Genomic DNA, 17,018 nt, shown 5'->3' on the forward strand with positions numbered 1-17,018 from the left:
GTATCATTCTTCTATAGAACTATCTGAAAAACAGTGAGATTTTTCTTGGAGCCTGTAAATCTGTTCCAGTATTGATTTCATCCATTATATTAGCAAATTGTAAGGGTCATTGTTTTCATGACAATGTAACATCAGAAGAGACTGTAAAGCCTCCTGAACTTAGTTAAGAAGCCTCAGCTATCACCTGCTTCTTATCAGTCAATAAGAGTGTTATCAAAACAGAGAAAAAGAAAGAACAGTTTTGTAAATGATCATGAAAAATAAGCAGTGACTGTCAACCTCGCCAGAGAAGACAGAAGGGCATTACTAGTGAAGGTGACCTCTATCTGCCCAGATACTGAAAGGGGTCTTTGCCCATATAGGCATGTCATATATGAGTCAAATAAAGGCATCAAAAAGTATTTGGTTTTGTCCTCAAGAATCTGAGACGTTGAGGACAGAATTCCAGTATTCCAGTTCACTGAATAATTTCAGACCTCTTTGTTGCCAGAAAGCTATAATACCATTGTTTTTCACACAGTGCTACAGGCCATAAAGGCTACTTACCTATTTTCAAAATACATTTCCTACCAGACCGTTGTAAGTTTAAGGCAGAAAAATTTCAGAGCATGAACAGTTAGAAAATGCTGTCTTTTCATTCTGAAAGTAACTGCTTGCACTGAACTGCCTTAGCAAGCCAAATAAGCAGCTAAGATGAAGACAGGGAGTTTAACTCCTTCCTCATCTCAGGAAGTCCAGACCTGGGGAGTTCCTGAAGAGAGGCAGCAAGCATGACATTGGTTTCTGGAAAGCAGAAACTTGAGAACCAGAGGCAAAACACCTGTTCAACCACAGCAGCTCAAGGCTGTCTGAGCAGCAGCTCTACTTTCATTCTCCTTCCAAAGTACTGCCACCTTGACTCTAGCATCCCAGGAAAGAAGGCGATTCGTTCACCAGCATCAGTTTGAAATTTACACAAATCAGGGCAACCACTGCTGTACTTTGGAAACCTACACAATGGTCAAAACATCTACTGTATATCCTTCTCTATGTGCCAGATGCAGATGCTTCCAAGTGTTTGGCTGCTGGAAGGAAGAAATGAGAAAAGACAAGTTCTCTGTCACCCAGCAAGAGCAGCAGCTATGGTCAATAAAGGTATCAAGAGGCCTTTAGATCAATTAGATTATCTTTAGGACAATTCCATCACCTTCAGAGCTGGGAGATCCTTTAACAAAGGAAATAAGATCCATTCCTACCTTGCTCCAGTAATAAATTTCTGGAAATCTTCAGGATTCACTCCTTCCTCCTCCTCTTCCTGTTTCTTCTTTGATTGCTTCTGAACCATCTGCTCTGTTTCCTGTTAATAAGCAATATCAGGAAGTGTCTCTATGTAGTTACTTTCTGTTCCATGGCATAGCTACAACTCAGGGAACACAAAAAACAATTTCATGGGAGCTAAAGAATATCAACTCTAAAGAGTCAAATTGTACGTATTTCACTACGTGCAATAGAGTGGATAAATATAGAGACCTCCAGAGACAGCATGCTAAGGATACACTTAACTCCTCATTCCTCCACCTGGCATAAAATTACTGTGACTGATTTGCTGAGAGGAGATTTAGTCTTTACAAATATGTGCTGCTCCTCCACATATACTCTTTGCTGGGACAGAAAGAAGTAGGGAGGGGCGGAAAAAAAAAAAAAGTCTTTACAGATACTACTAGGTCCCATTTCTACTTTTGCTGGTTTTGTCAGAAATAGAGAGTTCCTCAAAATAGCTTTTATTTAAGCATCTGTCCCAAAAGTAGCTATTCAGGAAGAAAGGTGGACAAAAATATAAAATTATCTTAAAGAAACTCAATCAAGGAGGTCTGCCAGAGGCACCCACATTTCCTACTGTAAACCAGGAGCTTTCCTCTTGAGTTAATTTCTCTTGTCATGCAGGAAACTGCCAAGGGCTTATCTACATACCAAAAACATACTGCTTTAGCAAAAGCAAAGGAAGTAAAGCAATACAGTCTGTGGCAAATATGCATTTATATACTAAAATATACTGAAACAAAAGATGGTAAGCCTTTGTGTGTGAGAACAGGAGCAAGCTCTCAGACAGAAATGACTTATTTTGTATCAGTAGAACTTGTTGACACTAGGGCCTGTATTGATACAAACATTTTTGCTAATTAAAAAAACTCTATAGGTGTGTCTGAAATACCAATACCAGCATATAAGCTTTATCTGACCAGACTTGACCTCCACTTCATTGCTTCCTACTGGTACTTCAAGCATTCCCAGGATGAAAGGTTTAGATACATCTTTTGAAAGACATTTCAACAGGAGGGAACAGCCACTCCAAACACGTTTCTACCCTTCACTATTTAAGCAGAAGTTTGGACAACATGCCATATGTTTCACCTAGCTTGCTGAAGGCAGGATTTTTTTCTTGTGTGTCATTACAGAAGATGATACGTAACAGCTAGCATGAAGCTCTACTAAATCTGAAGTTACAAGTCAGTGAAAGAAGTCTGTATGTTGGAATCAGACACCAAAAAAACCTTATAGCCTAAGAGTCTCTCGATGGCTTAAACATGTACATCTTAAAATCTCAAGTGATCTGTTCTCACTTGTTTTAACTGAGAAAATATGTTTATGCACTGATTTATTACCAGTTACACAGCTTTATTTTGTGAATTTACTTGAGAGTTAGCAGAAAATCCTGATGGTTTGAATATAATTTGAGTAGAAATTATATCCAAAGCAGCTGCATTCTTCACTAACCACAGAGCCACCCGAGTGTTTTGTGGTTACTCCTAACACAGTAATTCAGTGAGCATTAGGCATAGAAGGCACTCCATGGAACAGATTTGGTTCAATACCAGCCCTCACTTTGACAGATCAAGTTACCAGATGTCAGTTCTGACAAGGTAGCATAAGAGAACATCCTCTGCTAATGAGTAGGAGCTTGGAGGCCTCTGTGCACAGCCACCTCTGAAAGCAAAATTTAAACTGCTCCAGTTCTAACACTAAAGAAATGCCAGGGGGCAAAGGAAAGTGGAAACTGCTCTTACAAAACAACCATTAGCATGAAACCACTATGCTAAGAGCAGTATCTTCTGCATCTAAAGAGGTGGAAATTATTTAAATTAGGACCTGCTTTTCCTTATCACTGAGGATGCAGAGTCCCATACTACAGAGAGGTAGCAGTGCCTCGCTGTACCATACAAATAGTAAAATATACATTTCACATGTTTCTGTATAAAAAATAATCTCTAGAGAAGTGTCATAAAAATAGGGAGAAATGGGAATAGGCATTACAAGGCACTAGACTCAAAGACAAGACAAAGAAGCAGCAAACTGCCAGTTAAATCCCACTACATTTCAACACGTCTTTTGAAGTTTATGCACGTGATTACTGGACTGTATGTATATGCAGTAATACTGTTGTCTGACAATTTGAGCAGACAAGCTACAATTACTGGACATGCAATTGTAAACAAACCATGCAAACTACAGAACAGACCCTTTAAAACAACAGCCAGCAGGAGATACTTTAGAAGAAGCAAACAGAAATGAAAAGAGTTACCAAAAGAAGAGCCAAGAAATAATTAGTCACCTTGTTATACCAGATTATGAACTCGCCCAGCTGCTGAGCCAGGATACGACGACGATCATTTAGTCCAAAATGACGGCTGGGGAGCAGCATCCTCAAAGACTGCTGAACATTGCTAGCAGCTCGCTTCAGAAAGCGTACCACAAGCTCCTGCAAGCAAGAGAGATGGAGTTAACAATGGACCAAACCAACTGCGAGACGTGGGAAGAATAGAACAGAGGTACTACGGCAGCTAATGGCTGGCAAGAACTAAATAGACTGTCCTGAGAAAACGAACAGATAACTGGCAAACAAAAGCATTCTGCTATGTGCATTTTAAATGTAGCCCTACAAATCCAAGTTGGGGGGAGAAGAATGATGGTGAGCCTTTCCTGAGGTGGGTCAGAACTGGGAACACTTGAAGAGTGTTTGTCTGAAAAGCATGGCAGGTGAAAAAAAAAAAAAAAGAAGAGGCAGCAAAAAGCAGCAACAACACAGAATAACCTGTCAAGTCCAATATTTTAGGAGAATATTTCCAAAAAACAACCTGTAATGTGTTAAAGAAAGCCTGTGATGAAGCATACTGGTGTAAAGCCTTCTCAATGCTATCACAGGGAAGGTGATCTTGGCCAGATATCTCCACTATGGTGATGTAGTCCCATTTCATCACTTTTCATATATGGATAGAGTTGCCACAGCCTCTCCACAGCAACAGATGACTACATCTACAGCCATGTAATTCCAATCCCCCACCATGTCTGTTTGACTTCTGGTGGGGGAAACGTATGGCAAGGCAAATCCTAAGGCGAGTTGCATCCTGTGGGTATTTTGAACCCTCTTCTGTCTTCCCTCTGATTTGCTTTTGGTTAGGAGCTCTGCTAATACACAAATGAGCAGCCTCACAGCCAAACTATTGGATTTCACAGCTCGCCTCTCACTGCCATTACTCCAGGCTGGTTTGATCTGTTATTTTAAACATTGTTTTTCACAGTACAGCAGACAAAGTGACTCTCAAAAAGCCAGTTTTAATTTCTACTTGGAAAGAGCAAGGGTAACATTTTCCACTGAGTCAACTGATTATTCTTGACACACAATTTTATCTCTGAACTACACTGGCTGTTTCCCTGCAACATGCATTCAGCAAGAATACATTTGGATTTGCAGAAAGCTCAAGAGCCTACTGTACGAAGCTATTTTAGGAAGGTTTGTGAGGGGATCTGGGCTTGCTGCACCCTTTAAAAATGTATATACATCAAACACAGGGCCTTAAAATACTGCCTAGAAAAATTCATCACAAAAATTCAACACCTATGCTAGAAATTAATTTTCTCTCCTCAGTGGCTTTCACTTTTTTTCCCCTATCTAGAATGCAAGGAAGATTCCTAAACCAGATGCCTGCAAGGAGTAAAACTGTACACAGGAAAAAAAGCTTAACCACGTACCTGCTCTATTTGAGTAAATAAATGCTTTGTGTAATGCAGCAGAAACTGGTTACGGCCAAGCAATCTTAAAGAATCTTAGACATAAGAACTCAAAAGCAGGTAAGCTCAGAGATCAGTTAAGGAGAACCAGTGAAAGATCTGAGCAGCTTGAATGTCAACCACACTCTGGTCATGAAGAGCTGTCTACTCTTACAGCAGCTCAGATGTCAGCCAGCAGTCCATCCTTGTTTGTATATTAAAAATATAGCACTGGCAGCTGGACAAAGATCACGGAATCATTTTTGTTGGAAGAGACCCTTAAGATCATCAAGTCCAACCAACGATAGACAACTATAATCTCAGCTGGACTTCAGTTCTTCCAAGGATGGGAACTGACCTCAAAATTACCAAGGTGGATGTCAGCATGGCTTCTCAGTCTGGCCAGCATAAAGCTTCTTACCATTTGCTCATCCTCTTTGGCAGCCCAGGCAGGATTCTGGATCTGGTCACCAGCCTCCTTCATCAGTCGTGACTGAACATGCTGTAGATAGGCAGAGAAAGCCCTGCGAGCTTGCACTTTGCTGTGGACCAAAAGAATCGGTCAGCTTTCTTCAGAATAGCAATGGGAAGAGTTACAGCAGCCAGGCACAGCTTACGGACAAAAGTACAGCCAGCAAGGACCTCCTAGATGCACAAGTGTTGAAGCCCAAGGGAAGGAGGACCCCTTCACTCCACTAGTATTTTCAAGGAGACCTTCAATTTGCCAAGATGGTGTACATCTTGCAGAAGATACAAAAGGCAGCAGATGTTCTCTAAGATCATCTCTAAAAATGGAATGCTCTTCGTGCCTTTGCACAGCCTTAGCTCCTCTCCTCCAAAAGACAATAATATGAACATCAGCAAAACTGTGTATTTTTAAACCAAATTCTAGGCTCTCTTGGGCCTCTGTCTTCACAAGCATTTTGAACACCACAACAACAGACCATAAAATAAATAAAGGGCTTGGTACTAGCGCCAGAGTTATAACAAAGGCCCTGCAATTCCCATTGGAAATGAAATAATTTTATCTATGAAAGTAAGCTCTTCCTCTGCTGGCCTGAGGACACGCCAAATTTCATTAAGCAAGGCAGCACTTAAGAATGAAAGAACATCAGCAAAATCTGCTGTGCAACTGGCTGAATATGTTGGGAAGCTGTGAGCATGAACTGAGGAGAAGACTGGGATTGGACTGGGAGGGACATATTGCCTCTTATTCCCTCACAACAGTAGTCACTTTAGCATGTGCATCTGCTGTGAGTGAAATTGCTGAAAGCTTTGCCTAATTCTGTTCATTGCAATCTTGGCCTAAACCTTTTCCTCCAACATTCTGCTCTCCCAGTCTCCACTATTCCTCTTAATTTTTCCCCATAGTTGCTACAAGCTGTCCCTTGAATTACCAAGCATGATTTCTCCCTTTCATAAGGATGTAGAAGCAGATGGGCTTTAGTGTCAGTGACAGATTCCCCTTCCACCACAGGCATTGTCCTAATCTTTTCTATAAAACTATCAAGTTTCACCTTAAAACAAACTAGAGTTTTCAACCCATTACTCTCCTGGAATGTTATTCCAGAACTTACTGTTCTAATAACTAGAAGAATTCTTTTACTACCCAGCCTAGCTTGACTCATGAGCAGTTTATATTTGCTTTTTCTTTTCCCAACATCATCCTGTATCTTAAGTAATTTCATTCTTGATGGGTCTCTTACCTTCAATTCATTTATTAACAGCAATTACATCCTTTCATAGTTGTAATTCTACTAGGGTGAACTATCTACATCTTCCAGTGTCTTCTAACAAAGCAACCGTACTGGTGACAGGATGACACTAGCAGCTCATCTCCACCTGCTGCAGTCACAATTTAGCTTCCACGAACAGAAGTGATAGCAACTGTATACAATAATGCAATGACATCCCAAAAGTATCTCATGTGATAAACGCTAGACCACATTTGGCATTTTCATGCATGCATGAGCTAGAGCTTCACAAACCTCCTGTGATCAACAAGCATGCAAGATATTTTTCCTTATAATTAATTTCCAGTTGATGAACACCTAGCTAATAGAATTTCTGCTGTAAAGGATTAGTTCTTAAAAGAATGTACTTTGTGCTACTGAATTTCACCCTAGTTATATTATTCCTATCCTCAAGGTCATCCAGCTCTTCCCATGTTTACTATACTACTATTTTCTAATTTCAATAACTCTCAGGTCTTTTCCATCAGCAAATTTCATTAGTACATTTCTACATTTTGTGTCATTCTTGAATTGATTATTAAAACCAGCCTCCATGTACATGAGTCCCTGAAAACTTATTAAAAAGTCAGTCCAGAAATTTAGTCTTCCAATTTTATATGTCCGTAGATTTCATGAACACTCTTACAGTGTACATGGTAGCACTCGGAGATCAATGCGTCAATTTAGATACGAATTTAAATTTATATTTAAATAAAATACACTGAAAGTATCCATGCATCTGCTTAATCATTAGCTTTTGATGCTTCTGAAAGGCCATGACAGGCAAAGAGGGGCTAAGCAAATGCTGAGTTCACAGGAGTGTTGAACTAACATCCTCCGTGGATAGCTGTACCAATGCTGCAGTGACTGAAACATGACAAAAACACCTGATTACAATTCCTGTCTTCCAGTGAACTCCAGAATGCACAGCAGGCCTTGGAACACCTCTGAGCTCTGGATGCTGCTAGTCACCACACCTACCTTCTCTTCCCATATCTGTGGAACATCACGATAACACTGAATCCTGACTAAGAAATACTACATCAGGCCACCATCTGTCAGAAAAGGCTTTCCCCTGAGGGCTCTCTAGGGCTGCAGGGTTTTTTTTTAGCTGTAACTCAAACATCTCATGAACAGGAGTTCAAGGTTTGTGCTGTTAGGAACTAAGGACCCTCCATTATCAATATATCAGCACAGCAATACAATTATTTACCTGCACTTGGTACTTCTGTGATTAAAAAAAGGTAAACTGAAGAAGGTCCTTGTATAACACTGCCTCTGCTCCGGTGTGCGGAATATTGAAACCTGAGGCCTTAAATGCAGGAACAAGTAACTCCCTTTTTTACTTCCCTGAAAATGGTACAGTTGGGGCAACATGTTTCATTCAACTGTCATCTCTTCACCAGCAACACCCAATGTGTGGAAGGCAGAGAATTGCCTCACCAGGCCGACAAAAGGAGAGAGAGAAAAGTCCTGCCACTTACAAAAAGTGACTGTAACAAGTCTGCTTTCTTTTGGATGAAAATTTCATTACTTCAGCTCTTCTGCCTGTTGACCCCACTAGCAAAGCTTTCATCAACAACAGATCAGATGGGGCCAAGCCCAGCACAATCCTGCAGCATGAGGTCACCACAACCCTTACACACTTCTGTGGGGAATCCCAATGCTACTGGGTGCTGAGTAAGGTTCTGCCAGGAACACCAGACAGAGCTTACGTTCTTGGAAGGAGTTAGTTCTGTATATAAGTAGATGACAGCATTGCTATGTTCATCCTCAAAACAGGTTTCAGTATTTTCCTGTCATAACAGCAAATGTCCTTCCCACAAGAAGACATTAGCACAATCTCCAAATCCATTCGAGAATTCATAAACCCTCTCAGAAACTAAACTAAGAAAGCAACAAGTAATTATTTTCTCTACCTTTGGACATTTTTCACAGAAAGCATAATGCTCATTTTCTAGAAGATGTAAGAACCTACTACACAAATATATATGGTCACACTTCCTTTTTGCCCTTCCTGTCCGTCCATCTGCAAACAGACAGTTTTACTATGCACATTTAAGGGGAGGATCAAGCTTCTAAACACCTAGTAGGACCCTGGTTGGTGTTATTTTATACAGTCTCCTCCGGTACCTCTCTTTTTTTTCAAGCAACAGAGCTTGCATCAGAACATACTCTGCTCCACACTGTCATACTCAACAGCAGTCAATGAGATGTTTCAGTAACTTGTCATTCTCAAATGACCTCTTGTCTTGCTCAGGAGGTGATGATCTCGAGCAGAGATCACTAGTAGAGGTCAAAATTCTAACACCAAAAATAAAAGTACAAAAATTAAAAAACTAATTTTATGAAGAAGCAGCACTGAGGTATTCCTACTAACTTTTCTTGGATAGTTTAACATATATTTATACCCACCTATCTGAAAATGCGAAGAATGAAAAGATGAATTTTAGAATTCAATAGCAGGCATCCTGCATTCAGATAGAAAGGCATTTCAGAAGCCTGAGTAGACCAAAGAATAGCTTATATCACCAGATTAAAGAAGAGCAACTGAAACCATGGCTTATGCTTTGTACTGATACAACAGGTTGGGCATTCAGGTAAACCGTCAGTCTGTGCAATAATCTCCCTTCTGTGCCAACCAGTTGTTAAGGCAGACACAATCAGACAAAAATCTAGGCCCGTTTCTCTAGGGTCCTCTTATTTCCTCATACTCATTCACAATGCGGCACTAAGTGTACATCCTCCACATTTTAACCAATATTAGATGCTGGTCAAAACTCAATGCAACATGTAGAAATCTCTCACCTCAGGTTTCCATGCTCTTGAAGAATGTGCAGCAAGTTAAACGGAGATTCTGAGTCTACTTTTTGAAGAAACGGTTCTCCTCCATCTCCAGTTTTCTTGTCAAGTTTTTTTGGCAACTTTTCCTTACAGGTAGTATTCACCAAGTCAGAGAGCTCTGGCTTGCTTTTCACCTGGGCATCCGAAGGAGTGCCAATGTTTCTATCTAGCTCTTCATCTTTATCTTCATCCACCCCCTCTTCCTCCTCGTCTTCTGTGCCTGACTTGACAGACAGCTTTGTTGGTTCTGACGTCCCTGCAGGAGAACAGAAATCACCTATGCTGGTTACAAAAAAAGAAGTGGGGAAAAACTGTCCTGCTATTGATACCTGTTGGTTAATTTCTAAACTCCTTTCTGCTAGAAGGATAGAACACCACCATTTTAGAATAGCATCTTAAGTACTGCTGCTCTTTATTATTCTTTCTGCTTGTGTATCAAAGAGTTGAGAAGCCCATTTTCCCCCAATATCAGAGAAGACAGAACAAGATCCTTATTTTAAGTTCACAAATGGGAAAAAAGGCATTCTCCTATATTTTATCCTAATTCTTACATATATATTGACATATATACACTCATATTTGACATATATACTCATTTTTTGTATTTTTGTGTGTCAGAAAAAATATATGAAATGTAAATTACCATATTTGCCAATACAGATCATATATCTTAACATAGCACCAAAAACCATTTTATAACGTACAATATCTCCCATTGTAAGCAGTATCATACAGCTACTAGAAAAAGTTTAGATAATGACTTCAGGAGCAGCCACTTGTGAGGATCATTCACCTCTGTACCCTTTTAAGTTTTTCCCACATCAGCTTGGATAAGAAGGATTTCTCTTTCCACACTGCTATGTACGAGAACCATTCTGGAAGGTCACGTTTTCATCTTTCTCTGTAAAGCTGGAAGACTATAAAGGCACAAATACCATTGAATTCTTGTACCCAAAATGCAACCACTAGCTCATCTTCAAGAAAATATTGATCACCTTTAGTCATACACATGGGGATGTGGAATGATAAGAATGAAATTCTAGACACTAAGAAGGCAGGAAGCTCAGAAGGGAAATTAAGTAAAAACTATTAACACTTGAAATTAAAACTATTAACTTCAACCGGTGAATCCCTTTAGGGACTACAAAAGCCAGAACAACCCCTTTCACACACATTTCAAATTAAAGAGTCCTTGCTCACTTTTTTGTGACTAGCTGCTCATCTAAGACCCTAGCCATGCATACCCGATGATCTTGTCCGTGCTGCTCTGGCCTTGCCATGACATCGACGGCGCTTCCGTAACTCCAGCGAAACAAGTTTTCTCTCGTAAAAGAGAACATGAGAATCTACAGCTTCTGGTCTCATCTCCAGCCTTTCATTAAGGCCTGCTCTGGGAAACACAATACAGAGATATCCTCAGTCTCTCTTTATGCTTCTCTCCTGATCATACAAGAGACTTAGTAGATTCAATGCCTTCAATAAACACTCTTTCTGACACAGGGAAGAAATATTTACGATCAGTCTAACTTTAGTCTATGAAAAGCCCCACAAAAGTTGGAAAGGAGTCTTGCAAGTACTTTACAGAACATCATATCTCAAAGCCCCAAAATGCACTTATCATGCCATGACCGAGCAGCATCTGTCCATCATGCAGCAGCTCAAGGCACAATTAACAGGGAAAACTGAACTGCAAGAGTTCAAAACAATAGAGTTGAGTGGGAAGAGAGCACATGGACCTGATCCAGTCTTCTGAATATTTTATGTAGACAGCTTGTTCTTTATTGTTCAGTCAGAGATAAGAAATTCAACATAACTTAAGTGAAAAATGACAACCTTTTTACAAGTTCTGCGTGAACCAAGGGAAAAGGAACCCTGTCAGATTCCTTAGGGAGACAAACAGAACAACTTTCTTGCCAGTGCACATAGATCAGGCAAAGTACTCTTGATGATATAAGTGGGAACATGCACAGAAAACTCCTGTTGCTCCATTTATCTTTTAGATCTAGCAAAATGAATATATGGGCATACGAAGTCCAAAACCCTCATGCACTACAGGATCTTTTGAGATAGCTCAGTGAGACGAGGTTTATCAATATGGTAGGAATGACAAAAAAGGAAGCCAAATAGAAGCAATTTTAAAGTCCAATCCAACAAAACTTAAGCCCTCCACAGGCCACGATACTCTTTGCTTACTGTATTTTTTCTAAAATTAGTTTGATGGATTTTGGCTAGAAAAGGTGTTGGCCCAGGACTTGGAAGATGAAGCTGTGGAAATCTAAATTTAGAATAAATCCTACCAAAACAAGCCATTTACCGGGATTTCTCAGTGATGAAGTCTCTTTTCATCTTGCCCCTAAAAAGGGAAAAATGGCAAAAATTACCTTCCATTCTGAATCACTGATTGGATTAAAAAGCCTCTGAAGTCTTTCACATGTACAATGAAAAGGTCAAATTTACAAAATTCCTTGTGAGTTTTGTCTTAAAGGAGAGAAGAAAAAAAAGGCTTCAAAAGAGGAAATCTGAGCAGCTGTTCTACAACTGATGCTCCCATCTGTCTGGCTTAAATTGGAGCGGCATTTGGAGCTACCCTCTAGACACACCCATCAAAGTACACTGCAGAAAAAAAAATATCGTACAGTGCTGATGTAGGAAGAGCTTCTGTCACCTCAGTCATCAACCTTATCCTTACTCTGTAGTTACTTTATGGTGAAACTTACATTTGGATAAGAAAAACAGTTGAGAAGGGAGGGTGTTAAACACATAGTGAAAGACACTGCACACAGCTCTCAATACAAGTTCAGCTAGTATTACAAACTGACTTGCACACAAGCACAACCAAGAAAAAGAGGCATCAAATCATGATTGCACAGGCCAAGAGACAGGGATACTAAACCTCTGGAGTAAATATCAGTGTTTACTTTGCATGAGGACAAGCTCTAATGTGATTTAAAATCTGAAATAAAAGGTAAGCAAGGACCATCTATAATCCCTTCACAGAGAACCCTGGTGCTTGAAGGTTTTTCATGTCTATACTCATCTTTTTCCTCTAACAATTCCCATGCCTTTTGTGTATTGTTCTTTTTGCCCTTGGATTCAGAAAGGCAACATGTAAAAATCTGAGAAACCTCCACAATCACTGACACACTAGAGAAGAGACACAACTGTTGCCACCCCTGTAAATCAAAGACTGGTGTTTGTAACATTGGATAAGGGAGGAATCAATCCTTCTCATGCTCTTCCTGCCCTTTGCCTCCCTCCCAAACAGAAAAGCTTTCTACCTGTCCTGAAACAGGCGTGTAGCCAGCATGTAGTTCATTGATGTCCTGTGCTCTAAAAAGGATCTAGAAAAACAAAATACAGGATGTATCAACACAATGAAACACAGCATAGTGCAGAAATAAATATTCTATAAAAAACATCCCAGAAGTGGATTGAGACAATATGCTGTACCATAACAGAAAAGAAGAAAGGAGGAGAGCTATCACTTCTCAGCTGAAGTTCCTGGTGAGGCAAGAGACACAAAGAAACATTACAGACTGGAAAAAAAAAAAATAAAAATAGAAAAGCATAATATAGTATCACTCACAGGATGAGTTCTATATTGTGTTTATGGCCTAATGACAGCATACACAGTACACGTAGCTCTAGGATATAAAAGCAGATAGCAGCAATGGACTATCTGAAGACATTTTTATACTGGCAGAAAAGCACCAGAGACAATGCTTGATAGCCTTCCATGAGGTACAGCTAGGCAAAGAAGCAGTTAAAACCAGGGATGAGAAAAGAACATCCTCGGCACTAAAGTGAACTCTACCAAAACCCTCAATATGTATCTTTCTGATTGCTAAACTGGTTGATCTACGTATACTTAACACAGAATAGCCCTCAACACAGAGCATCAGTGCAACACTGAGCCATCCTATTGGATCTTTTCCTCACCCATAAAGGTCCCATGTTAATGGGGTAGGGAATATTCGGATGAAGCCTCCTCTCCGTTCATTCTCCTCTCGCACTCGACGAAGAACTTTAACCTTGGAATAAAAAGAGGAAAAAAAGAAATATAGCCAGCAAAATAGATACAATGAAAAACAAACCCTAGAAAAATCTCTGGGTTTCAGAGGACACCACGATTACTGCAGTCCTGGAAGCGGGCTGAGTACATATGATATCCCAAGCAATTTTATCTTGCGTTTAAATTCTGAAGGAGTCTATCACTGCTTGGAGCACATATGCATACCTGGCATGACTGAGGGCAAGGGCAGTACCAGCAGCAAAATTCAGCAGTTCCATTTCAAAAATTATACTACTTCTGTCATGTTTTTCATATGCACACACGTGCTCTTTGCTGAGCAAATAACCCCACATATTGCACGAAAGCCAAGGTAAATAAAAGATATTTAATAACCTACTTACCTCCTCCATGGAGAGACCTAGCACAGAGCTCCCTTGCTTTCCTGCTGCTTTTTCCCTGCCTGAGGGCATCGGGTTTTTAATTTCAGCATCACTGGCAGACAGAGGACGGGTACGCTGTAGAGACAGTGTGAACCCAGATTTTTCTTTTTTCCTCTCTCAACTTACTTTAAAGAAAAAAAAAGTTACATTCAAATTCCAGGACCCCATTCCCAGCAGAATCTACACTCCAGAGTACTACAGCCAGAATTCACAATTCCACACTGCAGCTGCTGAAGAGTTCACACCACAGAGGGCACCAAGTGTGAGTATTCACATTCCTAGGTTTTAGCACAGCAAGACTCACAATTCAGGCACTGGTGCCAGTATTTACACCCCTGGTCCTTTCCGGAAAAACATGACACATACCCAAAAGCACCAAAGGCAGAATTTCATATAGAAAAATCCTCACCTAAGCAGCACTAGAGCCAGCATTCACACTCATAGGTCCCAAATACAATTGGATCCACACCCCAGTGCTACCAGAACCATGATTCTCTCTTCCAGTTGTGTTGCTACACTGGAACAGAACTGTAATTCACCAAGGAGGTAAAGTTGCAGGGAAAAAGTGAAAAATTCAGTTCACCAACTCTTACTCTTTTGTTACTATACTGCTGGAACTCAACTTGCTTCTCATGCTTAGACAGCTCTTGTACATGTATGTAGATACATCATGCAAATTTGCATACATATGCAAATTCTAAAAATAAGAAAATAAATAATTTTCAGATAGTCTCATGTTCTCAAGTACATTTTAGCTGGTCTTAGACCCAGTTCAGAAAAATTATCTCTGTAAAAATAGTGTTAAGAGTCTAGAAGGCCTCATGCCTTTATACAAAATTCAAATTTTCTTTTAACGCTATACTGAACAGAGAATGCACAGAGAGCCTTTTTAATCTAGGAAGAAAAATATAACAGAAACTGTCAGCTGGATAAGCCCAGGGGAATATCCTGGACTGCTTAGATAAGTAAAACTCATGGCAAGACCAGGTTGTATCTTAATTCGTAAAGACTGCTGGAGTTTACTTCCATTCTCTCTGTTTCATTAGAAATTGCAAGCAGCTATTCAGAATCTGCAGATGAAGCAAATGCAAAAGCAACAGGCACTGCACTACAATGGGTTACACTGCAGTGACTGGCACAGAAAGATCCAATGAGAAAACAGAAATAGCAGGTGCCAGCTGAAACATTTTGTTAAGCCTAATGAAAACTCATTAAGTAAAACAAGATAAAATGAGGCAATCTGGATGAGAAGGTAGGAGACAAGCATTTGAAGAGGAAATAAAAACAACAGTAGTCAAACAAGCTTGCTTGATGCTGTGGAAGGCATTAAGTTGAAAGGCTTTTAGTCTTTCTTCCTAAGCTTTCTGCCATTTCAAAAGCACAGCTCAACAACTTTGCTTCATCACTTCCTCTAAAATCTCCTGCTAGGTAACCACCTCTTAAAAACCATTTCCTGACACTGTCATAACAATCATCATGTGAGAACAGCTCCTCAAAGAGAATATTACAGAAATTTTCATCCTATCAGCTGGATCCTATCAGAAGGAAATAATCATCTCCATTATCACAGCACAATGGGGATTATTTCATTGATTACAAATAGAAAATATATGCCTACGTATTGGCAGCTCTGCCTCCTGAGAACAAACTACACTGTTGTCAACATGCTTGAGAAAAACTCTTAACTTCACTGAACTTCTTTGCACAAACACTTTTTTTCAGTGTTTCACTGCAGAATTCTCCCTGGCTGTAGCACAGAAATGTTTCCAGCTCCATTAAGATATTGTTTCCTCTTTGACCCAGCTTATCTTTAAAAGTATAGATAAATCCAACCGCTTTGTTTTATCTCCAAATTCTGCAAGCATCTCTGGTTCCCACATCATGATTCTGATTATATTAAGCACTGACAGCAGTTGGCACAAAGGTCCTTCCTATTCTCTATGAAACCTCATTATTCAATGAGTCTTTTCTCTTAGCCCCAGCTAAACTCACACAGAACAACATAAACGGCGGCACATAGAATGAATTAGGTTCTCAAGATGATTCCATCTGTCCTACCCTTCCTTCCTGCTGAGAAAATGAGAGTCATCGCTATTACATTCATCCAAGAAGCCCAGCAGCAAAATAATGCCCATGGTGTTCCCACAGAGCCAGGTGCTTAGAATTGTAAACTAACATTGATTTGTCCATATGGCTCACAAGAAGAATGCCAAATACGACATTTAGAAAGGTGGATCACTCTGACTTATGATAACAATAGTTCTACATTTTTCTGTTATCTTTAAGAAATCCTTCTTATCTCTGTATCTATTTTGACCCAGTTTACTCTCAGATTTTTGCAGATTCCTTGAGATGACTGTTGCACAGAAAATAATTACTTCTCTTACAGAGCCACTTGATTTTTTTCACACAGATTCACCTGTGCTATTCTTTTCATTCAGACTTATTCCATCCCCTGTAGTACACAAGACAAAAATTCCTCTTCCTCCCTTCTGGTGTGACATTCCTATTTGCTGCTGTTTGCACCAGCTCTTCCTTTGTTTTGCACTTTCCTTTTCAATGACCTACAAAATCCAGAACACTGTGCTGCCACTGTCTTCATCATTTGATGACCAGAATGACAGCTTTATCTTTAAACATCTATATGCAATTTCTTCAAAATGCAGTTCAGAAATACTTGTAGGCTTAATCTTTGAGGGATTTGACCCAACTGACCTTGACTCTCACCACACCTCACTTAATCTGTTTTTAAGTTGTCAGAACTGATATGGTTTTTCCAACCTTTGCTCTTGCCACATGGAAACATGTGCCAGTACCTACCCACCTCCTCTTTCCTTGTTGACTTCCCCCTGCCACCAGCCTACTTAGCTGCAAAATATATTTTGGAACCAATTCTGCCAAAAGTATTGCACAAGGTAGCATTTGAAATTGCATCCCTTGTATTGGTGAAGGGAGCTGAAGGGT

The 17,018-nt window shown here is 39.9% G+C and overlaps 1 protein-coding gene across 22 annotated transcripts in view; it reads right to left on the reverse strand.

Moving 5' to 3' along the window:
- The window catches only part of TTLL5 (tubulin tyrosine ligase like 5), a 144,140-nt gene that overhangs the window by 85,942 nt on the left and 41,180 nt on the right, over positions 1-17,018 (reverse strand). For 19 of the 22 annotated variants that reach the window (XR_010472873.1, XR_010472871.1, XR_010472872.1 and 16 more), the window contains 9 exons: positions 14,016-14,129; positions 13,542-13,633; positions 12,881-12,943; positions 11,917-11,955; positions 10,847-10,992; positions 9,567-9,858; positions 5,447-5,567; positions 3,590-3,736; positions 1,236-1,336 (listed from right to left, as the gene is read on the reverse strand). Coding sequence is in view for 19 of the 22 variants with exons in the window: in XM_065063875.1 (XP_064919947.1) it covers positions 1,236-1,336; positions 3,590-3,736; positions 5,447-5,567; positions 9,567-9,858; positions 10,847-10,992; positions 11,917-11,955; positions 12,881-12,943; positions 13,542-13,633; positions 14,016-14,129 (1,115 nt within the window). In the remaining 3 variants the exon portion in view is untranslated. The remainder of the gene's footprint in view (positions 1-1,235; positions 1,337-3,589; positions 3,737-5,446; positions 5,568-9,566; positions 9,859-10,846; positions 10,993-11,916; positions 11,956-12,880; positions 12,944-13,541; positions 13,634-14,015; positions 14,130-17,018) is intronic. The other 3 variants (XM_065063872.1, XM_065063877.1, XM_065063880.1) reach the window with 1 other exon arrangement.

The sequence above is a fragment of the Columba livia genome, chromosome 5, assembly GCF_036013475.1.
Source record: "Columba livia isolate bColLiv1 breed racing homer chromosome 5, bColLiv1.pat.W.v2, whole genome shotgun sequence".
NCBI classification, from domain to species: domain Eukaryota; kingdom Metazoa; phylum Chordata; class Aves; order Columbiformes; family Columbidae; genus Columba; species Columba livia.